Source organism: Parasteatoda tepidariorum, chromosome 2 (assembly GCF_043381705.1).
Source record: "Parasteatoda tepidariorum isolate YZ-2023 chromosome 2, CAS_Ptep_4.0, whole genome shotgun sequence".
Lineage (NCBI taxonomy): Eukaryota > Metazoa > Arthropoda > Arachnida > Araneae > Theridiidae > Parasteatoda > Parasteatoda tepidariorum.
In genome coordinates, this window is record NC_092205.1 from 44925215 (window position 1) to 44952779 (window position 27565).

The 27565-nt window shown below is 29.7% G+C and overlaps 1 protein-coding gene and 2 long non-coding RNA genes across 5 annotated transcripts in view; 2 read left to right on the forward strand and 1 right to left on the reverse strand.

Moving 5' to 3' along the window:
* LOC107440493 (major facilitator superfamily domain-containing protein 6-A) overlaps positions 1-6948 on the reverse strand; it is a 28492-nt gene extending 21544 nt beyond the window's left edge. Inside the window, exon 1 of one of the 3 annotated variants that reach the window (XM_016053435.3) lies at positions 6510-6948. In XM_016053435.3, coding sequence (XP_015908921.2) covers positions 6510-6521 — 12 coding nt within the window. In that variant the 5' untranslated portion in view covers positions 6522-6948. The remainder of the gene's footprint in view (positions 1-6509) is intronic. The other 2 variants (XM_016053436.3, XM_016053433.3) reach the window with 2 other exon arrangements.
* On the forward strand, positions 924-8071 carry LOC139424994 (uncharacterized). The gene is made up of 4 exons (XR_011636145.1): positions 924-1024; positions 5277-5294; positions 6672-6698; positions 8041-8071. It is a non-coding gene; the product is annotated as an uncharacterized lncRNA (long non-coding RNA).
* Positions 8072-12210: 4139 nt separating this feature from the next.
* LOC122269451 (uncharacterized) lies at positions 12211-19224 on the forward strand. Its single transcript, XR_006225194.2, has 3 exons — positions 12211-12226; positions 14924-14950; positions 18989-19224. It is a non-coding gene; the product is annotated as an uncharacterized lncRNA (long non-coding RNA).
* Positions 19225-27565: the final 8341 nt, after the last annotated feature.

The window sequence follows — 27565 nt, forward strand, 5'->3', positions numbered from 1 at the left end:
CTTTTAGGTCATCAATGTTCGACACGATCCTCCTGTAAACATTGTCCTTTATAAATCCCCAAAGAAAAAAGTCCAGCGGCGTTATATCAGGTGATCTGGGTGGCCAAGGAATTAGACCTCCTCGCCCAATCCATCTTCTTGGAAAATGATCATTCAAAGAACTACGAACGATGATAACCCGATGAGGTGGTGCACCATCTTGTTGCAAAAAGACATGTGGCTGAATCTCTTCTAGTTGTGGAAATACGAAGTTTTCCAACATGTCTAAGTATACAACTGATGAGACCGTCTTTTCTATAAAAAAGAAAGCTACCTGGCGTGAAATTGGCTATCGACTTGATATTCTCATTGCGACGAAGGGGGCACACGTGGAAGTTCATTAACAAGGGTCATGAAACTTTTTGAGTCTATCTAACCATTAATGTTATTAATTTTAATCTATCTTTATTATTTTATGAGTTATTGAACATCAAAATTTGTCCGGGACTTTATAAACACCCTGTATATATATATGACTCATCTGAATTTCGAATATGTAACTGTCAAAAATTAAATCTATTCTTACTTGTGCAATAATGAATGTATGCTAAGATATTCTTGATTTTTGAAAATTTGGTTTTAAATTTGGAAGTACTTTTTGTGAACTTCCTTTATTTAAAAATGCGGACCAGCCGGTCGTCGGAGGCAGCTAGTTATGCTTATATGAGTATTAAGATGAAAAATCATGTCTGCAAAGATAAGGACAAGCTAATGAGTCAGGTTCATGTCATGAGATTTATATTTCTGAAGTAGGAATGTTTTTCGTATATAATATCAGTTAAGTATCAAACACGTGAAGATGTACTTTAAATGATTATCTCTACACGGGATAAAAAGAAAAAAAATCTAGAATTGCATATATATAAGTAGCTTCTTTATTTCATCGCATTTTACGAGAGATTGTAATATAATTCATATTTAAAAATGTCATCTATAAAAATTCAAATCTGGTTTCTAATTGGTGTTGCGGTTTGCTTACTTTCTGGTAACGTCTATTTACTTTAATATTTTAAGAAAGCATTGAAAAAGTTTTTTGCTTTAAATTATGTATAATAAATTGTTATGCATATTTTATAAGTTATATTTTCTACTTTACATTATATGAATTATTTCTGGTATCTCGTACAAACTCTTCTATTTTTAATTCAGATTCAGTTGCGTCTCAACTCTACTTTTCCTAAAAATATAAATTTCAGATAGTTAAAAGGCAAACAACAGAATATAAAACATAAAATTAAATAAAAACATCTGTTTTAGATTTTTAATTTTCAAAGCATTATTTCTTTCTTGGCACTTATTTCTTTCAAAAAATAAGTTTATCTGTTGAGGGTTTTGAATTTCTTTTGAAATTTCTCGAAAGTATACAAAATTACTTATTCATTCATTTAATTATATTTATAAATTATAATTAAACAATTAATTTAAACTAATAATTACAATTAAACAATTAATTTCAACTAATAATTATAATTGAGCAATTAATTTAAACCAATAATTATAATTAATTTAAACTAATTAATGTAAACTAGATTTAGTTATTAAAATATAAAAAAAATTGAAGCATATGAATCATTATAAGACTTGAATTAATATTTCTAAATTTTGACATTATAATTTCAGCGTTTATTGATTTAGATTCATTGAAAAAAATTGAAAACAATCCGGGCATTTCTTTAAAAAGTTAAGTTGATTTTTCAAATTCACTTCTGCCTGAAGTGTGTGGGCTGCATTTTTCCTAAAAGTCGTATCAATTAAGCTTATTATGTTTATAGATTGGGCTTATTAATTAATAAATTTAGCTTACTAGTTAATAAGGAATTTCTAATATTGACTATGATTTAAGAGACATAATTGCTTAAAAGCAAAAAGACTTTAACGATTAAAATTTAATTTATAAATCAATCCAATAAATTCAGTTCAAATTGAGTTTATGGGATATTTGATATTATTTTGTGAATCAATTATTTTTTGGAACTCAAAACAAAATGGATTTTCCTAAAACTATTTACAGAATAAATAATTAAAATTTGTTGAATTTATATTGTACCAGGTAAAGTAACAATATTTGTAAAAACAATTATGTGCACCAAATATCTTCGAAATACTCAGTACATACTGGCATATTATTTTTTTTGCCGAAGCATAAATACCAAGGTATTATTCACATTGAAACATTATCTCTACAGGACTATATTTTTTCAGGTCATGTAAGGTACGGAAAATTGTATGGAAAGCATTTATTCAAAGTTTTTGAGGAATTATCAACAAAGTATTAATGTTACATTCGAAATAGCACGTCATATGTACTAAACTTAGTTAGGTTACGAAATATGTATAAAAATTACGCCGTTTTAAGCAATATTAAGCGTTAATATAAGGAGTTTTGTAATGAATGCCGTTAATATATTAATACATGTTTTTTATTTTTGACATGAAAAGAACAATAATAGCTATACATTAACATTTTATTATATAAATGGGAAATGAGGCGTTAAAAAACGAAAACGCTGATACTATTAAAACTTTTTTCAATGTTTTTCTGACAAATAAACTATTTTTAACAATTCTAATTCTATAGTTTCCGAATATGGTTTGGATATTGAATCATTGAAATTTAAATATCATTGAATTTGATATACAGCAAATATGTCTTAAATGTGTATTTAAACTTTTAAATATCTTAATTTAAGTGAAAAAATCAATCTGAATATTTTAAGTTAGAGTTATTTAGAACATGGCCCATACCTTAAATTTATACTTAGTCATAATTATAATTGTAATTATTTAGAAAGTTATTCATAATTCAATAATTCCATTCTTCTGGTATTACGCTCGTCGATAACAGTCTGAAAATAATTCTCCTTAAATATATGAGCAATCAAATAAGTCTAGTGATGAATTTTCAAACTTATTAAAATTATCATTAAATAATGAATCTTATTGAAAAAGAAATATTCCTCCTTATCCCCGAATAAGGAATATGCATCGTTTTCATTGAATAAATATTGCTTATGAACTTAATCAAAACAATTTCATAAAATTTTCTACAAGTTCATAGAATTTTTAATGACGTCCAGATGAGTTAATGTCCTTATCAGAATATTCCCTCATGTTAGTCTATGAGATCACGTGATTTCGTTTATTACAATGATGAAATACTTATTTCATATAAAATAACTCTAGCTAATAGCGTCAGCGTTTAAACTCCTTTTTTTGGGCCGATTCAAAAAAAAAAATATCATATGATCACAGGAATGAGTTTTTCAGCAAGAGATTAATTAAAGTGTTATTTTTATTTAATTGTATAAATTGCAGAACGTTCTAAGATTTCCAATGAAAAAAAAAAACATTTTTTTCGTCCTCTTAAGATCTACCTTAAGAATGCAAAATGCAGCTAATAAAGTAAATGATTGAACAAAAAATTCTTCAAATTGTGTGAAATAATTTCCACTCTAATACATTTTAAAGTTATATTTACCTAATGTAAAGTACTCGGTTAATGAACTTTGAGAAATACTTTTGAATTGCTCAATCGCAATTATATCTGAATTTGAAGTTCGTAATATTTTACACATGCTTTATTGCTTTCCTCAATTGTTTTTTTTTTCTGAAAAAAGAAGCATCACATTTAAGAAAAATTTCGAAAGGCAAGATCCTGAAAACAAAAACATAATAAATAGGATTTAATGATTTCTAACCGATGTTTCTTATCTCTATGACTACTCATTTGAAAAAACTACAACAAACCTCTGGAAATGTAAAAGAGGGGGTAGATCGCAATGGCCCGAAGAAGCAGTAAAAGTCAGGTTATTGCACGTTTGCATGAAGAGAGAAGCCAGAGATAAATAACAATTCAATAATTGTAATGCACACGCATGAACGTGCGTAACACTCATTGGATTCGGAAGGTGTGAAACAGAGGTTGAATAATAATAAAAAATGGGTGAAAATGGGTATGTTCCCTTCTTACAGATATACAGGCCTTGCAGCTTACTGTCATACTTGGAATAAGGAAGTTTATCATTTACTGTGGCAATTGGTCTCACTTGGTCTCACAGCAATGCTGTTTTCATTCCCTTTATTGTTCTCGGAAGGGGGTAGTGAGTTGCAATTGCCCTCCCCGGAGCATTCCAGACTTGCTTAATAGGGTTGAAGTCTAGAGATCTGGCTGGCCAATCCAGCCAGAAAATATATTCACTCTCTAGAAATTCGTCCAATCAAAGAGTTCTATGTGGCCTTGCGTTATCGTGCATTAAAAAGAACACAGGGAAAACTGAACATAGGGTTCCAAGACCTCATCCCTATGCCTCACACCAGTCACAGAGCCTCTTCATAAGACATGGAGAGGCGTGTGGCCATCCAACATGGATATCTGCCCAGACCATTAAACCTGCTCCACCATAATGGCTGATTTCACGGCATTGGAGGGTAGGTAACGAGTCTTTGGACTAATCAGAGAAGAGAATGGTCACTTATTGATCCATACTACAGTCTCTTACGCTCTCTGCACCATGCTGAATGGACTCTTCTGTTCGTAGAAGTAAGCGGGAGGTAAACAGCTGGTCTTCTTACAAACAACCCTCTCTCATGAAGTCGTTTGGACACAGTCACCATTTATACACGGGTTCTTGCGTCTGCATACAAGTCACGAGAGAACTGAGAAGCTGTAGCCCCTCTTTTACGCATCACTATAATGGAAAAATGCTAATCTTCTCTGGTCGTCGCGGCTCTTGGACGACCTTGCCCATGCTTTCGTTCGATGGATCCTGGAATTGTTTCCATAAGTTACACATGACACTGGGCGTTAATGCACCGACTGTTACGGTTCCCAGTAGAACACTGAAGTCAAGCATCACTGGCTGCGGTCAGTATGCGAATAGGTGACCACTTGCATCATTCAACAAAGGGACTGAGAGTGTGCTCTAATGGTCCTCGTTAAACTGTTCTACCGCAACAGTCCGGCTACCGAAGCGAGGGTGCCATCCCTTCCATCGAGGATCAAAATTGTGATGGCATGCCTTCGGATCATCTTCACGGATGTTTCCCCGACCATCACAAATAGCCCATTGTGCAGTTCTAGCGCAAAGTGCGCTGCAACTACAAAGATATATGTACACATATCTTATAAATAATGAGATATGCAAATTATGAAATAGGACTGTTGAATATTAAAACATGCAGATGAATTGTATATTTCAGAATAAATACATAAAATTTATGCATTGACTACTTTATAGCTAATCTACTGTCTGCTGGTAAGTTAATGTTTCTTCTCCTTTATTTTGCTAACAATGATTAATTTCAATTCAGAGAAAGTTTACCTGTAAGTAATATAAACATTAAGATTAAGAAATATATGTGGTACATCAGTTTAAAAGTAAAATAAAATATTATGTAATCGAAAATGTAATTATTTCTGACCTAGTATAGTACACTATACCAATAGCTGTGCTAGAGAAAGTTAAATAAGATGAACCCAGGGCTCACCATCTCTGGGGAGGTGATAAGTGAATCTCTTATGCATGCTTTGTACAAATTTAAACTCATTAGCTTTATGTTGTTGGCGAAAGTCTTCTTTCTTTGAAATCAGTCTTTGTAGTGAGTTATAGAAATGAGAGATATAATAAGTGCAATGGTGTGATATCAAATTTAGCTTTGGACATGGTCATTTAAAACTTTTGCAAAATTTCAACAGGCCTTCGGAGTCAGTGCTTTCTCTAAGATGCCTTAAGGAATTTTTTAAAGGAAAAGTGTCGCATGGAGGATAAATCATGTTGCAAAGGGTACGAAAACCGATGCAAATGCAGACAGAATTCTGGATCATGGGTTTCCAGTTAAACTTCCATCACGCAAACTTCTATTCATCAAATTAAGAACAATGAATTGAATTTGATATACGATAATAAATAATGCTTAAGAAACCTAATAACAAGAAGAGCAAAACTTCCTTTTAAATGTGTTTTTTGCCAATAAACACATTACCGTAGGTGACTCCTTAACCTCTTAATTTTTTTAGCAAGATTTGTGACCGTTAATTTGTGAATTTGGACATAAAAAGGCTTAGTTACTTTTAACAATTCAACAAATTTCTTTTCAACGAATTCCAATTTTTGAATCCGTTGCAACTATCTGAAAAATTTGGTATTAAATTAAAGACAACAAACTATTTTCAACAGTAGGGAATATTCACCTTCTGTATTTTTAGTAAGCAAATGATTTCATAAGATTTATTAATAACCCAAATATAAACTTCAGCAATATCGTTTAAATAGTTCTGGAAAAATTATTACAAATAAAAATTTTTTTGAAGAAAATTTTTAACTTTGTGAAAAATACTCTAAGGTCATAAAAAATGCTTTGTAATTTAGATTTAACGGAATAAAATATTTTGATACTAAAAATAATAACAATTAAATTTTTCCACCATGAGCAAGAAGATTTAAAAGAACATTGAAAACTCGATAACTTACCATTCTTCTCATTTTAACCTTTTTTCTCCCAGATAGAGAATCTTCAAATAATTCGAACTTCACGATGTTGTTTAGTTGTATCACTGATCAATAAGTGTTATGTTTCATATGAATTTATTATTTTAACAACAATTTATCTTATCAATAACAATTCATTTTTAGACGTCCTTTCAAATATGCTTGATAAAAGTGAGTAATATATAATTTTTGTAAATGCTCTTAATAATTATTATAAAATATGGCTATTTTGTCGCAAGTGGCTATATTACCGCAACTTTGAGACACTCGCGTTTTCTGATGTTAGTCAACTTACAGAGATAGAAAAAGAACGATAATTTTTTCGGAACTTCTTGTCAGTCTCAGGGAAAGTATTAGGCTTTTAATCAGTTGTTATTTCTGTGATAACTTTTATTTGTTGATCTACAAATATTGCTAGTTTACGGTGTTTTTTGTTTTGTTTACGACGCACTTTAAATTTTATCTTAAGAGTACATTTCCGATATTATTATTGATAAGATTTTTTAAATAATGAATGCATTTTATTTTAAATTAAAACCTTTCATGACTTTTTCTATTTTGAATATTGTATTTGAAGGTCGAGACTTATTGATATGTTTTTCAAAATAAGTGTTGATCAATAGTGATGCCAGTAATCATGACGGTGAGTGCAAATTGTTGTGTACAATGCTTGTTCTGACATAACTATGCAAGTGAGAGAGAAAAAGTTAATAGATAATTTTAAGTCAATGATGAAATGCAGGAAAACTTATCCATCTAAGGAATAATGATTTACTAAGTTGTTTTTCAGTGTTGCAGCGAATTGGACCCTTAAAAAAGCTTGCATTAGACTTTGTAAAGGCCAGAGAAAGGTTAATTTGTGTGAACCCATGTCTTGCATCTAAAAGTGAAGTCAAATTAAAAATAATACCACATCCATACGAAATTTCTAATTATTTTCTCAGTGGGGATTTGAAAGTTGAACTTTAAACAATAGAATTTATTGTATTAAAAGAGTAAATAAGAATAATAGAATACATATTAAAAATGAAAAAAAAAAGATTTATTTATAACTTTTTTTATCTTTTTTTGCTTCAATCAAAAAAATAAAAAAAATATATATTAGTAAATTTTGGATAAATTTTTGAACTTTTCAGTCTATTTTCGTTATTAAGGTTTACTATTTGCTAGAATAAAATTTTTGTTGAATTTAGAGAGATAAATTAGGTTTCCCAAAATTACTGGACTCAAGTTGGTGATTTTATAACAAGGAAACAATTTTTGTAAAGTTCTCTATATTAATTAGAATAACGTTTTTATTACCACATTCAGAAAATTTTCAAAATATATATTTTAAAATATTCAGAGTTTAGATTGCAATTTAAACTATTAAAAAAAAGTATCTCAAAATGGAATACATGGAATACAAAAGGAATGGAACAGAAATTCGCTATGCAATTCTGTTCTACCACTGATCCACACAAATTACTGTTATTATTTAGATTTAATTTATGGTTAAATATTTTATTTTCAGTTGCTTCATCTGAGTTCCTCAGTGGTGGTGAGTAAATCTTAATGCTTGTAAGGGATGTGGGGAGACACATGAACTTGTTTAACTCAAAAATATATTCCAAATTCTTAAAATGATTTTTATGCTGTAATTCATATTATAAAATACTGGGTTTAACTTTTGGAGGAAAAATTTATTGTGACAAACATTTTAGAAATGAAGCCTTTTATGCCAGGAATTTAAATTTGTAATGCGATGTTCATAATTAATTAAGTATTAACATTTCCTTTTATTTATATACTAGAAAGCATAATGGACAAAAGTAAATTAATTTGTATCTTATGAAAACTACATATCAAATGCTTCCGTGTGATATACCTTAATTTATATCCTTGTAAATGAAAAGACCAAAGTATACATATTAAGAGAAAAAATTATTAATTTCGTTAAGAAAAATTGAAAACGGTTTCAAAATCTTATGAAACATTACGTCATTTAAAATGCGGCATCAAAACCAACTTGATTACATGCCCATGATAAAGGTTAGAGTGGTTTCTTACATTTAATTATTTACTCTTTTACTTATTTACTTCTTATATTTACTTAGTTTCTTTCGGCTATCAAACATGTTAGGATTTTTTTTGGCCCCATCTTCAACTGTAAAGATTTCTTTAGAAGTTGATTTCATTTTTATATATTTTTTTTCTAGCTCCTTTCAATAAAAGTGTTGTCAATCTTTTGATTTTAACGCATCAACAAGTTAAATATATTTATTCTTGTGTACTGCCAACCAAATTCTGAAGAAGAGGAAAGTTCCCCAACTAAATAAAGCTGGGTTTCAATTCATCATTCTGAAATAAAAACTATTTTAGAGAATAAAACCTACTCACCAATTTTTAAAAATTGCTAGAGTTAAAAAAGTTATTTACGGTGACACGTTTTCAAGTTAACAAACGGTATATTTTCATGAAAAAGATTAGTTAACAGGACGACCGAGAAATGAGAACGAAGAGTAAATGGATAAAAGTTGTTGAAAAACTAAATAATAACAATAAAAGTAGAAATATTCATTCATTGTGATTTTTAAACCGCAAATTAGTGGAAACAATCAGTCTAAGCGAAGATCTTCGCTTTCCAAAAATTCCATCTCGGACCTCTGGTTTGAGAATAAGTACCCAAGTATGAATATTTCTTTAATTTCTGTTTTTAAACAAGAATTCGGAAAAATGAAAAGAAGTGTTTAATGATAATAAATGATAAATTAAGTTTACTAAATAATTATAATAAAAGTAGCAATATTTATTTATTTGTGTTTCTAAATTTTAAATCAGAGGAAAGGTTTTACGTAGGCGAAAATCCTAGTTCCATAACAATTCTTTCGTGACCTACGTTATGAGGATTGCTACCTTAATGAGTATATTTCTTAGAAATCTTATTTTATTTTAACAAGAATGAGGAGGAATGAAAAAGACGCGAAAGACGCGTGTAATGATGATAAATTATAAAAAAGATTACTAAATAATTATCATAAAAATAGCAATATTTATTCATTGTTGTTCCTAAATTTCAATCATTAATCCGTGGAAGATACCTAAGCGAAAATCCTAGTTCCATAACAGTTCTTTCTTGACCTACGTTATGAGGATTGCTACCCTAATGTGTATATTTATTTGAAATCTTTTCTTTTTCTAAACAAGATTGAAGAGAAATGAAAAAGAAGTGTGTAATGATGATAAATGATAAAAAAAAGTTTGCTAAATAAATATAATAAATGTCAAAATATTTATTCATTGTTGTTCCGAAATTTTAAATCAGTGGAAACGGGCTACCTAAGCGAAAATCCTAGCGCCATAGCGATTCTTTCTTGATCTACGTTTTGGGAATTGCTTCCCTAATAAATATATTTCCTTGAAATCTGTTTTTTCTAAACAAGAATGAGGAAGAATGAAAAAGAATTGTGTAATGATGATGAATGATAAAAAATTTACTAAATAATTATAACTAAAGTGGCAATAATTATTCATTATTGTTCCTAAATTTTAAATCAGTGGAAAGGTGTTACCTAAGCGAAAGGCTTTTTTCCTTCACAATTCTTTCTAGATTAACGTTTTGAGAATTTCTACTCTATTGGATATATTTCTTTGACTTTTATTTACAAGGATCCGGACAAAGTTCAGTATGGATTATATGGCATATTTTAAAAAAAATCGTTTGTTTTAATTTGTTTCCTTATGTTTGGTAAAGCAAGTAAACGGATAAGCTAAGAGCACGCATAAATTCGAAATTTATCTAAAATGAACAACTCCAAAATGATCAGTTAAGCATTGTTTAGAACATCAATATTAATTCCTATAAATAAATATTTAATTTATTACTTTTTATCAGGGTCGAAAATGCTAGATTCTATTAACCCTTTTGCAAATGGAACACACAAGATCTCATAAGTCATAAGCTTTTAATGGCTGGGAAAAACTTCAACTCCATTCTCTGTAACGAAAGATTATTGGATTAAAATTGCCAAATCCTTAAGTAGCTTAAAATTATATGTCTTGTCAGAAAATACACTCTGAATATACAATAATACCAAACTTACTCGTATTTATAACTTCATTAAACGTTTTTCATTAATATTGCACTGTTATCTATTAGCTTTAATTCATCACTCATTCATTCATCATTTTTAGTTCTAATGTCATTTTAAAATAAAGTATTATTTTTAGTTCTAAAAAAAACAAAAATAAGCATTTTTGTATTTCTTTAATTTTTTTCCGGATTATCTAATTTAGATTATTCTCGGGGACGCAAATGTAGTGATTCTAGAAAAAAAAGTGAAAATTGTGTTTGTGTCTAAATGGAATGCCAAATGTGGTTTTCCATCATCAATTTCACATAATATTTCTTCATACTGGAATGAAATAGTATCTGCTTTCATAAATACTAACTTTTAAATTTAAAATTTTAGTTATATTTTAAAAAACATTGAAAAATATAACCAATTTATGCAAAATGCAAAGAAATATTTTTGCAAAATATACAGAAAAAAATTTTGATTCATTTTTCAAAAATACAAATTATAACTTAATGCTGAAGCTCAATTTATTCAATTATAATTTTTTTTCTTTATTTTTTCAATGAAGTGTTTAATTTTGGTGAGTATTTTTCAATATATAAAAGATTTCGGCACTTTTATTTGCTTCTGTTCTGTGTTTGAGTTACAGCACAACACCGAATTTTGAACAAAGACGTCATTCTACTAAAATACTTGTAATTATAATAGCAGAAATATAAAATAATAAATAACCTATTAGTGCAGCTATAATTCCACGTTATCAACCAAATGAACGAGACTGAAAAATGTTTTGTTATTTCCTCTAAATTATTATGATGAAAACACAATTTTGTGATTTGCTATACGGCACTCCATAAAAAGTGAAGCAAAATGTTGAAATTTTAAACGATATCACTTTAAAGCTTAAAGTGTATATTTTAATGTTGAGCAAGTAAATTTTCAATTAGCATTTAATTAATGCTTCCATTTTAAACTGGAAACTTGTTTTTAATTTTTTTCCCAATAATCTGCAAAGTTAAGTTTTTTAATGAAACAATCCCCTTTAATATTCAATAAAATATTTTCATAATTTAAATTAATCATAATTACTATCACTAATTTTCATAACTACTATCACTACATGTCCTCCTATCTTAATTTTGATAATGTATTGTACGCATGCTCCATTATTGTTCTTCGGGTCATCATCAAGAACGATTTAAAAGCCGTCACTGACTTCGAGTCATCCTCAAGAATGATTTAAATGCCGTCACTGACTTTGAGTCATCATCAAGAATGATTTAAAAGTCGTCACTGACTTCGGGTCATCATCAAGAATGATTTGAAGCCGTCACTGACTTCGGGTCATCATCAAGAATGATTCAAAAGCTGTCACTGACTTCGGGTCATCATCAAGAATGATTTAAAAGCCGTCACTGACTTTTAATGGGGTGTTCACAACAGACCAATGGTTATAACGAACACACGCGTTTCTTGCGTTGCTGCAATCAGAGTAAAAAAATGCAATTAGGGTCTTGAACTGAAGTCAGTGTTGGATGAAATAGATCACTGATTTATTTGAGCTGTTGTAATTCCAATTTGCTTATTGTTAAAATTTTCTTTTTATTTGTTAATTTATTTTTGTAGCAATATTTCGATCGAGTGAGTAATTTTTAATGTTTCGAAATGATTTTACGAATTAAAAAAGAACGCTTTTTGATTTCAAAAATGAAATCCTAATCTTAATACATATTTTAAACTATAAAATGCTCATATAGGTTTATGAAGGATAATTATTTTTATTAACATTTGCAAAACGAAACTTTTCGCACCAAGATAAACGTGTGAAAATTATTTTACTTATAATCACACGTAAAAAAAAAAATGGAGATTTTACGCTAGTTAGGGGAGAGGAGAAAGTTCTCCTTCGCTAGGAGGGATTTCGCAGTGGTCAGAAGAGCAAAAAGAGATGCTGTCCGACCTGTGTGGTAGTGTCCCATCTATTTGAAGAATGAAGTCTTCGACGTTGTCAATTGTGGCATCAACGAAGAGTTAACTGATCCAAAAAAGTGGCTCCCGTGAAAATTTGCTTTTGATAAAAGAAGTAACCGAAAACGTTCTTTCTGGACATAACGCGGAACACTGATGCGAAATCTCTCGTAATCAGTGAAAACTAAGAGGGATTGATCACTGTCGATGGATTTAATTCCGATACCTTAACAAGCATTAAATGGGAAATAGATTATCGACTCTTTACCTGTCAAGTGACTAAGGGGTCACAAATAGAATATCAGAAATTGTTTCTATCAAAACTTAAAACAATCCAATACAATTCTGCTACATTGTTCTGGATTTTTAGTTCATTGAAACCAGAGGTCGAACTTAGCACACTACAAGTAGTGAAACTACTGTAGTCGCTACTTTTTTGTAGTTTCCAGTGCGCTGCTTTTTTTAAAAAGTAGTGAAGTGAGTAAAGTGATACAAAAAAAAGTCAGTAGTTTGTAGCGCTTTTTGGTAACTACTTTTTTCGTTAGTTTGGTAAAGACTCGGCTCTAACACAACGAATTTGATGGGTACAAATCTTCCCGAATCTGTCAAGGGACGCAATTTTTATCCCCTGTGACAATGGGTTAACAATATTTTTGTACTTAGAGTCATTTCTAACTATTATTTAGGCTAGCTATTACAAATAAAAGATATTTATCGCTATTGTGATATTTTCACATGTGAATGTACACCGAAGAGCCATTACATTATGACTACCCTCGATCTATAACAATGTGCTCACTCAGGTTTTCATGGTTTCTCGCCCAGAAACAATGTTTTTATGGGGCACATTAGGACCCAGAATCCTCATAGAACAAACTGTAAGTTACTTGAACATAGTTTCAGACCAGGTTCACCCATTCATGGCAACAGTTTTTCCTGCGAGGGATGGTGTTTACCAACAGAATAATGCACCATCTCATAAAGGTTGAATCGCCATGGATTGGTTCAAGGAACATTCCAGTGACTTTCAATTCATGTCTTAGCCACCAAATTCACCTGACTTTAATCCAATAGAGCATTTGCGGTCCTATTTGGAAAACCAAATTTGTGCTGCCACGCTACCCCCTCGCAATGTGAGGGAATTGCATGATCATTTGGTGAGCGCTTGGTACTAGATACCTCAGATCAGCACCTTGTGGAATCAATGCCACGGTGGTTGCAAGCAGTTTTGAGGGCTAAAGGTGGTCCGTCCTACATGTTATTAGCAGGGTGGTCATAATGTAATGGCTCTTCGGTGTACATTCGTGAAACAATGATGCATCTTTAAACCAAGGAAACATATTTTAAATGTGCTTAATTTCTTAGACGAAATAAAAAAGCAATAAACACTTAGCGAAATTGAGAGTAAATGATATTTTCCGAGCATTTCTTAAATTAAATGTTTGCTGTCGAGGAGGGCATGAAAAGTTGAAGATTAAATGAACAAATTTGAAATGTTTTATAATTAAATGAAATGTTTTAGAATAACAAACTGGCTCATATAAGCATGAATAAATATTTCCAAAATATATCTGCAAGTTCAATATAGGTGGCAATTATTATTCAATACCTTTTTGAATATTATGTGTAAATTAAATTCTCCAGCTGTGTAAATTATACAAGTGTAAATAATTAACTCCAGCAAAATTCGGTTCTGTAAAGTTGTGAGGTGGTCACTACGTTTCGAAAGTTGTTTGTAGTTGCTACATTAAGAAAAGTAGTTGTAATTGTAGCTAACTACATTTGTAACCAGGCATTAGTAGTTAAAGTAAACTACAAAAATATTGTAGTTTTCTGAGCACCAATTGAAACTGCATACTTCTTAATGACTCACCCTATATTTGTTCGCCTTAACCTTAAAGCAACTTTACTTAAGTTAAAGGATTAATGTTAATTGTTTAATTGTAGTAATAACAGCTAAGAATCCCATGCGCACAATCTCATAAGCCTTGTAATCGTTGAGTACACAAAAAGTTGTTTTAGTTTTATTAGAATCGCTCCTTTAAATTAAAACTTTAAAAAAATATCGATAAAAATACATAAAAAACAAATGCTATAAATGGGAAGATGGTGTAGCGAAAAATGTATGCTAAAGATCTGATTATTAAATTGTTGAATTTTGCAAAACCTTTCTGGTTTTATGTTCTTCTTTGAATAATTTCAATTCTTGTTATCATTAACAGTTATTCGAAGTGCCCTAAGCTCTATCATCGCAAGAGCAAAAAATATTTTCTCAACAAATCACAGTGTTCCTCAGGAGTAGAAACTAAGGTCAATGTTACGAGAAATATAACACAGCAAGACAAATTTTATATTTCATTTTATTTTTAGTTAGAGAAGACGAAGCGTTAAATCCTAGTAAGTTGTTTTTACTTTTTTACCATCATCTAATGAACTAGATGAAAATACTTTCAAATTCTAATAATTCCAAATCTAAGCAAGGAAATTGCACTGAACTCCACACCATAGACTTACTATTAAATTTTTAAAGAAAACAATTTCGTTTAAATTTTTTTAAAATGAAATTTTTTATGTCATTATTTGCCAGATTTATTTCACTTATCAGGGTTGAATTAAATTGAAGTAAAGTGATTACAAAGATCAATCCTCCAGTAATCGTTAAAGAGTCTAAACTTATACATGCATAAAGAGTCTAAACCAATACATGTAAGTGATTACAAAGATCATTCCTTCTTCCACAAAATGTTAAAGAGTCCAAACTTATATAGTGCGACTTTGAGGAGAACTCCTCCGGACTGAAAGTCTGCGGCTATCTGCTGCTATGGTAACAAGCGAGAGCACATTTCTAATAGGATGAAATAGAGGAAAGAAAGTGTCGAATGGTTTATTCAAACCAAGATCAAAATATAACTATTCACCCCACATCCCTGTTCGAAGTGACTTTTCCACGTAACCATAGTACCCGCCATGACGCGAATCAGGTGTCTGGAGGAGTTCTCCTGAAAGCCCCACTATACGTGTTTATTCAGTTCAGAAAATGTATTAATTTATGAACACAAACACACACACAGATAAACATATTTTTTTCAGTAAAAAAGAAAACAATTTTTTTTTCCTGGAGGAGTTTGACTTTTAAAATGCAAGTTGTCCTTATCTGGAAAATATGGTGACGAAAGTCAAATTTTATAAATGTTTATATTATTTATATTATTTTTATATTATTTATATTATATTTATATTATTTATATTATATTTATAATATTTACATATTTATATTATAAAAATGGTTGAAAAATATTGAATTGTAAATTATAAAAATTTTTACACCATTTTAATGAATACAATTTTACTTGGCGAAATACAAAATCTGATCGAAATCGATCTAATAAGCTCCTGAGAAATCAAATTTTAAAAATCTGAATTTTTTAACATTTGATTTTCTAGGAATTATTTTACCAACTGTACTCAAATTTTGTAATTTTGTCATCTAAAATAATATTATTTGAAATGAGGAAAAAATTTAACACATTAACATGAAAAATTACCTTACAATTAAAAATTTTTTCGATCATTACTAAAGGAAATAATAAAAAATAATAAATACCTACTAAAAGTTATTTCTTGCATAGAATCATTTTTGGATGAAAAATTTTAATAATTGTGTGCAAACATTTTTCATGACTTAAAAGAATCTCGAGCTATAGTGAAATACGCAAAAAATAAAATTAACATTAAACGGTCCTAACTTTGGTCAGCTCACTTGACCAAATTATTAGGAGCATTTCCCAGATTGCGACTACCCCCATCATTTTGTGAGTCACTCCGTACATTTTGAGGTTGTTTTTTGCAACTTAAACTATTAATTAGCATATTTGAGGTCCCTCCTCGAACCATTAAGATTGAGTTCTAGCAAGCGAACATCCGATCACTAAATCAAAAGTTATTCGGAGTTATCCTTTCTTTTTGGCGCACAGTATAAAGCGGTTTTTTTTGTGTCGACAAATCATGCTACTACTGCTTAGCTATATGACGAATCGCTTTAACTCTATAAATTTTGATATTAAAAAAAAAAAAAAAAAAAAAAAAAACTGATATATATTCTAGTAACACACGGAAAACAAATTAGTGAAAAATGAACTTAACAAGACATATTTACATAGTTTTATTTAAATATATATTAATTATGAATATTTTCTAAATAACAAAAATAACTTTTACCTTTAGTTACACTCCATTAAATTAACTAATATAGAAGCTTTTAATCATGTAGCGTTGAATAATAATTCAATTTTTCGTAATTCTTCCTGCATGTAGCGGATGAATATGTAGCTGATATATAAACATATCTTATGCATAAATTATTGTTGTTGGAATATTTATTTAACAAAGGAAAGAAATTTTATTTTATCTTCAATAACTTAAATAATCATAAAAAATATTTCTTGATGCATTAATTAACTTAAAAATGAAAGTTTAGTTTTTAACTTACTTGCTTCAATATGCTTGCATTGTTCCTATAGTACTATAGATGCAATTAAGCGCAATTAGTTTTCGTCTTGAATAAATCCCAATTAAGAAGGTTTCCTAGTCTACGTCCGGATAAGTAAAACCAATATAGAGTACACTGTCATAGCGGCACCTTAAAATTTCGAAAAAAAAATATTATTCTTGTTACGAAATTTAATATTGCCTATCTTTAAATAAAAAAAAAAACATGAATCAATAAATTTTTAGAAGAAATTCCCTTACACTTCAAAATAAAATCAAGCCAATGAAAACTCGATTTTAAAAAATCCATTCTCTCCTATTTCTTTATAAATTTCTAAGAACAATTATGACAAAATTGATTGTCTATGCTAGCCGAAATAAAGGCTGTTAAACACCGCGTGGTGTAAAATAAAAGAAACAAGAAAAAAAAGAAAGAATAAAAATAAAGTAATTACTGTTACATTTACACTTTAAGACAAGTAAATAAATAAAACTACTACGCAACAAGCAAACAAAGTATAAAATTGTCAACACTTCTTTAAAAGCATTTGAAATTTTTTTTGGAAATATTGCATTTTTAATTGCGGATACTTTAAATTTTAAGAAAAATACTTTTACCTCTTTTCAATTTTTAAAAGTTCATAAATTTCTATAATATACTGATATGAATCTTTTGTTTTGAATTTTTGGCTGAAACGGATAAATTTGTTACTTCATTAAAATTTAAAATGCTAAATTCCAACTAAAAAGAAGCACTTTTCCTAAAGATAGAAATAATTAAATTTTTGTTCAAAACATATGCAAAATTATCAATCTATGGTTTGAGACAATTTATGAATAAAATAGAGTACAGTAAAAAGAAAATACAGTTTTTTTAAATTTAAAATTTTTCAAAATTAGTATTACTTCTCATATTTGATTTTAAGAAAACAGTGAACAAAAATAAATAAAGCAATTTTAGTAAAAGTATAAGCTCCTTTATGTTAATTTCACTTGTAGTGTATTTCACCAGATTATGAAAACATTTTAGCAAATCGCTGGAGTTTTCACATATCAACAATATTTATTTAACAAAAACATAATGCCGTGTAAAAGTTTTTTTTTTCAACAATTTATTTATCATTTTTATGATTTAATTTTATAAGAATTGAAAAACCAGAAGATCAAAAGTTATTAAGGGTAATTAAATAAGATAATTAACTATTTTTTTCTGGAGCACTGTACATCATTTATTTGCAATAGACAATATTTTAACTTTAGAACTTAGAAACAAAAACAATGAGACAATTTCAATTTAATTTTTTTATTTCAATAGCTTATTATATAATGAAAATTTTAATTTTTAATGTGGAATTAATATTAAAGTTTTCAATAATTATTTAAATTCTTGAGATTTTACGCTATAACAGGTTTCTAATGCGTTTAACTTAGTAGCGAGTGAAGCGAGCATGGTGTATTCAAAGCAAATCATATGAGATTGCATAGTAATCTTCGGGGACCGTGGAGCGTCAGCAAACAGTGGATTTCAGCTCACTAGTTCATATTTTTTTGACAATGTTACTAAAAAACTAAATTCCAAATTTCAGAAAACTAGGTGAAATAGTTACCGAAAAAGTACAGTCTTACAAATAAGAATTTTCAATTTAAAGTATTCAGAAGCCTTTTAATTTCGTGTTTTAAAAATAATGAAAAAAAAAATAATGAAAATATTTTTTTTATTAAAATAATGAAAAAGAAATTGTTTTCCAATTTAGATTTTGAAAGAATACAATATTTCAAAACCAAAAAAAAATAATAATAAAAAATATACATATAAATGCTTTTATCTTTCAGATGTGAATTTTTAAATAATTCGAAATTCGCTGCATAATTTAGATGTATGACTGATAATAGTGTATTATTGTTGTAGTTTCAACTTTTCTTATTAATAATATTTTAATTATTTAGGACCTGAAATTTCCCAGAACAGAAAGTAGTATTGTCACGTAGAATAAAGCCGAATCCTGATGACTAATGAAGCTGATTTATTGAACACGCCCGACATATGTGGAACAGAGTAACTGCGCTTCTTTTATTGAAACGCATGAACTTATATAAAGCTAAATAAGTAACAGGAAATGATGTAATAGAAGCTTCTAGAGTACATTGAAATAATTAATAAAACCTTAAACATTATATATATATATATATATTTACGTTTTCTTCCATCTGGGAGGATAGAACGCCGAAATTCTGACTCGCGAGGGTGATGACTTTCACCGCTCGGCTACTCGGGTACAGATCACAGTATCCTCCTGTGATCAACATCGGTAGTCGTAAACCCAAAATTTGGGTCGGCTGTCGACGACGGTTATAAAATAAATTAAAACGTACTGCTAAATATTTCTGTTAGACCACTTGTCTGAAAATGGTAGGCTGTGGTAGTTCGATGTTTAACATTAGAGTTTCCATAATTCTTTTACCACTGGTCCACCAAATTCTTAAACCCAAAGTGTTTAGGAAACATAGTGTCTACAGTTGCTTCAGCTTCATAACCACGGAGAAGATAAAATGGCGTGAAACCAGTAGTTTCTGGTTTGGCGGTGATATAGGCGAAGATGACGTAAGGTAAAATAGTATCCCAGTCTTTTTGATCAACGTCAACATACATCAATAACATATCAGCCAACGGCTTCTTAACTTAAGGGATACAGCTTTCGCTTTCGAATGAGGTGAACTTGGTCAAAATTCCAGCGGATGGCTGGTCAATACAAATTCCGCACCCGGAGCCACGATGGCTCAGGGGTATAGAGCATTTGCCTTCCAATGAGGCGAACCGAGTTCGAATCCCAATCGATACGAATTCCGCATCCGGCTTGCACTGGCAACAGCGCTGACGTGAAATATCCTCAGTGGTAGACGGATCTTGAGTTAGAGTCTCTTTGCCGTCAGGATAACCGTGAAAGGTTTTCATAGTTTTCCTCTCCATGTAACGAAAATGTGGGTTAGTTAAATTAAAAAAGTCCTCCGCATCTATGGAGTTCAATATCAGTAGTCGTAAATCCAAAAATTCGGTCGGTTTTTCAACGATGGTTACAAAATAAAATGAATTATTTCTGTTAGACCATTTGTCTGAGGCTGGTAGGCTGTGGTAGTTCAATGTTTAGCATTAAAGTTTCAGAAAATCTTCTACCTTGTTTCGAAAGGAATACAGCTCCACGGTATGAGACTAGGACTCTCAGAAATCCCTGCTTTAACAGAATATCTTCAAGAAGCAATTTTGCTATCTCTGAAGCTTCAGCATTGTGGAGAGCTTTTGCTGTTGAAAATCTGGGGATAGTCAGTGCACACTGCGATTCATGTGATTCCCTTGAAGTGATTTCAGAAAGCGTCTTCGTATATCTATTCTTATTTTGTAAGAGGGTGCTTCGACGGGTGGTATTGGCATTAAGTTACCGGGCGGCATTTGTGGCTCACATTTTCGGCGCTGACATTCTTTGTAATGAGATGCGTATCGTTTAACACTGAGTAACGTCTCGGAAAGTAAGACCTTTATCTTATTCGATCTAACGTTTTAGCAGAAGCCAGATAGCCTGGTGTTGGTGCTTCGTGAAAATGTTAAAGAACGAAGAATAGCCACTGTTGTCTCACGTAACCATAATTCCGCTTAAAAAGTAAGTCATCCGTTATTTTAAAATTTGCATCATGACTTTTTCGACTTATGTTCTTTTTCATAGCATGTATTCCCACTTCTTTGTTTTGTTCTTCCTCGAGATTCGAGATGACTGTTGTCTGTATCATTTTCAGTAATTATTATTTTCTGGTGGTAATGGATATCGCTATAGGCGATCAGCATCTCTATGTCTGCGGCAGGATTTATAAGCAAGCATAACATCGGAACTTCCCAGAATGAAATTAAGATTAATACGTTTAACCAATCGAATCTTAAAAATTAAATAAATTTTTTTCTTTATTTAGAATACAATATTTGTAATACTGTTGCAAAACTAAAGCAGATAATATCAATAAATTTTTTATTTTATTACTAGGTATATCAATATAATTTTCATTTACTATACAACATTTGCGAAGAAAAAAACGGAAACAGAATACTCAGTTTTAAATACATTTTAATGTAATTTTTTATTTTTTTACAAACTGTGTAAATTTTTCTTTCAGTTTATTCTACAATATTTGTTTCATTGATAATATAATAAAGCTGAAAATGTTTTGTCAGAAATATACGTTATAACTTTACTTAATTATAACATAAATGAAATCGTTTTTTCCTATGCCATGCCACGTTCGTACGATTACAAAAAAATATCTTCAGGTTATGTATCATATTGTTTGATAAAAAGATATCTTCAAATAAGTTTTGAATTCAGAGTAAAATATCACGAATCAGAAATACCATTTATGTTTTTTATTATAAAAGTACTTCAAATAAATCTCCATAAAATTCAACATAAATAGCTGCGTAATATCCTCACTTATTATACTTATTATTCCTACGCAATTATGCTAATGGAAAAAAATACACTTTGAAATAAGAACTCTGGAATAATCATTTAGTTCTACTTTCTTATAGGCAATTTCTAGTGCCAGAGGTTTGCGAAGCCATTCTAATTTGTGATATGGGGAGAAAAACAACTGCGAAAACATTCCATCCAGGAATATTTCTTTCGTAACCCTAACGACTCAGCCCGCATTTCTTAAACGAGGAATTCGCACAAAAATATAACGACCAGATACATACACTACCTGAAGAGCTGTTGCCATCCAACGTGAGAATAGAGCAGACGATTCTAAATTAGAAGCATAATGTCTTCCACTTTAGATGAATGGAGATTTTAATAGCTTCTTACTTCATGAGTTTATAAAATAGAGTCCATTATTGTCTTCTTAATGTTATATCTCATTACAAGAGTTTTTGGAAGAATACACTTTCGGTACTGTAAAAGCTATTTAAAAAATTTTGCCGGCTGGAATTGTTCAGTTGGTGGAATTTTCGGAACGCTTTCTAGTGGCCATAATTTCTCAAATTTTTATCGAATAGATTTGCAAATGTGTGTTTTTGAGAAAAATGTGTTAAAGAACACAACTTTACTTGATTCACTACTACAACTTTATGTTTCATTTGTAATAATGAGTTGTCATTTTTTTTCTACCGCCATTTACACTCCTTTCCAAGAGTTAAATTTAAGAATATTTGAAACGTTGAGTGACAGTTTATAAATAAATGAGCATCAGTCATGGAAATTTAGAGAATGAATTTTATTTAGTCAGATACATTGACTGCTTAACAATAAAATGCTCTTTTTTGATACTATACATTCATCTGCTGTTATAATGAATATAACAATAAAAAGGCTAATTGCAAAACTGGGCTAGTTTTTAAATATGCTACTCCAAAGCATTCACTAATACATTAGAAACTTTAGTTTAATTTATTTAAAATCTCTCCTGTAAGGTAAATGAAATCTAATAGAAAATTAAAAAAAGTGTTTGGTAGAATTTCGATGCTTAAATTTCCCAAATGAATGATGTGTTACCTTAACCCTTTCGAAGGCTGTGGGAAGTATATTTACAACCACTTTTTTACCACTTTTAATTAAGATTTCCATTTGTTAATAACTTCAACTTTCTTAAAGTGCGTTTGAATAAAATTGGTAACCATTTGTTAGTTAAAAAAAACGAATAAAAATTATAAAATACATAATTCCTTTTGAAGTTTGTAGCATTTACAAAATTTATTTTATGAATAAAGAAAAATAAGAGTCAATAAGTTCCTAATAGGTCGTGTTAAATATATGTACCATAAAAAAAATGGCATTTTTATAAACTAAATGAATTTTTTCTTATATCAATACTATTCTTAAAACAATATCAATTCCAAAAACGCTTTAGTTTACCTTCACTAGAAATAAATGGTACAAGAAAGGGTTAAACCAGGAAGTTTTATTCCTTATTATTGCGACGCTTATCGTCACTTAAAATTAGAATCACGAGAAAGTGCTAAAATTAGATTTCTAGAACATCTCAAAGTCTTCGATTAAATAAAACTACCGTGGGAAATATCCATCGGCAAATAGTAACTTAAATACGGATAGAGTAATTCAAATAAACAACTAGATTAAAATCTTACAATGTCACCCCCATCATGAGATTAACCCCATCGTGGGATTAACCCCATTATGGGACTAACTCGAAAACAACAATAACTTTTGCACTTGACCTTACCACAAATTTGCAACTTTTTATCACGCAAAAAATAACGATATAAAGGCAGCCGAAAGAAAGGGTCAGCAAAATAATCAAAGTGAGTCTACTCTAGGCAGATACAGAAAGTAAACCATGTATAAACTTAGTAGTCTCTTTCTCAATCTATACTAAAATAATTTAAGTACTGGTGTTATAATGCTAAGTTGGTTTAATTGTAAATACTAATGCTAAAATGGTTTAATTGTAAATAAAATATTTTTTGTTTAAATTTAAGACGAGTAAATTTCCTTTATTTAATTTAAGTATAATAACTATATGATACGACCTAAAAGCGCCACATTAAGTTCCATTTTAAATTTTAAAACTTCAAAAGGAAAATAATTGCAGAACTGTTTTTTTTCCCACATCCTCAGATAATTTCTTACCAAATCAGTTACAGTTGTAGGTAGATTTCTACTGTTTTTTTGAAAGCATGATAAATATGGTTGGTAGAACAACGCCTGTTGCGAACTTTGAATTTTATGAACCATATTAGACGACGACTCACAAGAAGAAGAAAACAGGTTGTTTGAGACAGGAGCACATTTATTAATAGGACGAAGACATTTTATACATATAATGACACATAGGAAGAATAACTACTTAAAGACATCGTTTTCTTTCATACTAATCGATTGTTTTTTCTATTTTTGTATTATGTTGCCAGATTTCAACTAATTTATTACAAATGAAATATTTATTGATTTCTTATAAAATATCGCGTATGCGAACCCGCAACAACGCTTTTAGATTGCAATCTCTTGGTTACTTGTGAATGAGTGGTAGTTATTGAGAAAATTCATTATATTTCATTCAGAAAGTAACTATCATTTGGTAAATGATATAAAAAATATCATTTGATAAATGATATTAAAAATACTTGAAGTACATGCCTCTTTAAGTTACAAAAAAAAATATTTTGGGAGACTAAATATATTTGAATTTTTCTATTCTTGTTGGTGAATTCAAGGAATGGAATATTTGGAGATTGACAAATTAATTTACCTACATTTTAATCAGCCCTTTTTTCAATAAAAAATGCGAAAGTGGAAAATCTTCTCTAACAAAACTGTAATTCATAGATATTTTTTGCTTCATTAAACTGTGTGCACTTTTTTTAAAAATAAAATTCTGTAATATTTAATTGAAGTTTTAAATTATTCAACCAAAAAAATCATAAGGCATAAATACTTTTAATTTAAATTTCCTCATTTGTTCCGCATTAAATTTGAAAGGCCTCTCTGAATCGAAGCTTTAAATTCAATTATCTTTTTGTTAAATTCTCTGAACAAATTGCTTCCCCCTTTTTTTTATCCAGACAAAATTACTAGGATGTTTAACTTTTGACACGTTTTCTTTTTCACTTCAGCTACATTTTTTTTATATCTTTTTCTTTTAACATTTTGATTATTCCTAAAAGGGGTGGAGAAAAAGATGAAACAGTAACACAAAGAATTAATTACGAAGGAAACCAAAAGATGTAAAAAAAAAATAAGCATCGTAGTATACTTATTCCTTAAAGTTTATAAAAGAAATACAAAAAAATTTGCATTCATTTTTCATTACCTCGAAGCATCGAGGAAATACTGTAATAAGATTAAAAGATAGAAAAAAAAATTCTTCATTTTACCGCAAAAAATGCCGTTCTGCACTATTCGATCCGCTTTTCAACTCGGTAAGATTCCCGTGCGTTTGCTTCTAAGTTGAGAAAATCCGAAGTAACCGCCATTTCGCGATTTAAACGTGCTGTACTATAAAGTCACGAAACTACCATGATGAAAATGTCGTTTGCAAGATGAGAAAAACGGAGAAAATACCCAGGGACAATATAATGCACTATCTTTGAGTTTAAAAAAAAAGGAAAAGTTCTAAAAGAGAAAGATAAAAAACACTAGAAAGGAGCAGTATTTTAATGAAGTTAAAGTATCTTCTAAAAGAAAGAAATCAATAAAACTTGTTCACTGATCTTTTTAGCATTTGTTAAAAGTGTAATTGGCAATTCTACAAAAGAAAGAAAAAGATTTAAGTTTACCTTAGAGAAGAATTTTATGAAAGACGTGCCAAGGATGCCAATTATACAAATTTAAAAAATTTAGTCGACATAAAAATTCAAATGCTTTGATCAAAAAGTGATCCTTAATTGTGCCACTGAAAATATTTCTTGTTAATAAAAAAGTAATATACGTTTTTATGTATATTTTCGAACTGAAAAGGAATAACAAAAAATTAAAATGCATTTAAAAGAGACAATTAAATGAATTTTCAGATATTTTTTTCTTAGTCTGATATAAATTTAAATTAAAAAATATAGAAATAAAATTTCTGAAGTACAGAAAAGGATTTTAATTCTATTTAGAATCGATTCTTTCTCTTAAACTGCGTAGTTTTTACGAATATTACTCCCAAACACATCAAGTAAATGGTTTAGAGCAAATAAGAATATGGTGAATTTTTAAAATTTTTTTATACGTATTGAAGAAGGAAATGGAAGCTTGAATTTTCGTCATTTTATAGTTAAGCTACCAAGCAAACTAGCCGCTACAGATCCTGTCAGTGTTAACTGTGACTTTGAAGTATGCGGGGACGTTTTTCTATTATTTAACTAAGAAACTCTATTCACTGACTGTTTGCTTCTCTGATCAACTCCCCCGCAACTTCGCAATCGTATTTGTTTTCTGAAGTTAAAAGAAACACTACGTCGAAATGAAAAAAGAAAATCTCAATTAAAGGATTCCATATTTTGTTTTGTTTTATTAACACCGATTTGGTTTACCAGGATTAGTTAATTCCTAATAATTTTCTTCGGTTTTCCTCAGTAATTTTATTTACTAACTTGTATTTTAAATTGATTTTTAAATGTCGGTTATGATTAAACCTTTTCCAATGTTTTTCTTTGAGAATTATTCAATAAATTAATTCCTAATATTTCTTTAAAATTCTGAATAATTATGTTGTATTCATTAGTTTAATTGCTTACGGTGTCGAACACAGTTTTAATGATAAAAAAGTAAATACAGCTTACTTATTGTCTTATAATTTCATAACGGAAACAAGTCATCTTTCTGATAAAATGTTTCATTAAAAGTAATATCTACAGTGTACCTACCACTAGAAAAATGTAATTCCAATTCACTAGTATATAAGACATGTTAACTCGATTCTATGGCGAAGTACCTTTTCATAGATGAAGGTTGACTTTGTCGATTCTCCTCTCCCCACATTGGTGACCCAGACGTGATTTGAATGCGCAAACTTGGCAAAAAAAAAACTCTCACTTCGATTTGAATACGCCTATCCTGACAGTAACTCCCACTTCGATCTAAACACACCTACTTCGATGGATGGTCCACATTGAACGGTTGACTTGCTACTTGTGATTGTGATATTATCCACCTCCTCGCGCTGTTGCTACTCAGTCTCCATCACACATAACGTCGGCCTGTATGCACTAAACTGCTAACTTATTCAGTTATATTATTACTTATATTCAGTTATTTTATTATGTAATAAAGAAAAACAATACTTTTAGTTTCAATACTTTAGTTTTGAATAATAATAATCAATATCTGAAGAGTAATAATGACAGAGAATAATAGAGATGCTACTAGAGATGATAAATAATTATATCTCGTAAGTACAGTTAAATAAGGGTTAAGTAAACAAAATTTCATGCAAATAACATAATAACTTTTACTAAGTTCATACTGATGACAAATAAGTGATTTCTGAATCTCTTATTTTAATTAAGAATTATTTCATATGATTCTTTTTGGCTGTTAAGATTACAATGACAACAGTGGGAAAGTGTTTGAGACCATTATATTTTTCCTGTCACAATAGAGATTCCCCATTTCACTGATTTTTCGTATATCTGGTTTCATGCAAGTGACTGAAATAGAGGAAATTGAAAATAATTACAACTGACTTAACTTCAATATTAATTAGTGTTATGATTATTTTCTATTGTGCTGTTTGATTATTTTGCGATCATCTTTAAAGTGTTTAGAAACGTTAAACCAAGTAGGTTAGGGGCTAAACCATGTTTATCTGTTAAAGCATCAACTTGGGCAAATTGACTAATGTTTTGTAAAATGCTATGCAGACAGAATTTAGAAATGCTATGCAGACAAATTCTAAGTGTGAAAGACCTACCTATGCTCTTTTATGGATACACTCAAAGTATGGATAGTATATTTAATTTGGTACTTGACAAAAAAAAGATGAGTTGTCTATGCTGTTATTGTCTAAAAGATGAATAGTCTACGCTTAATCATTTTTTGA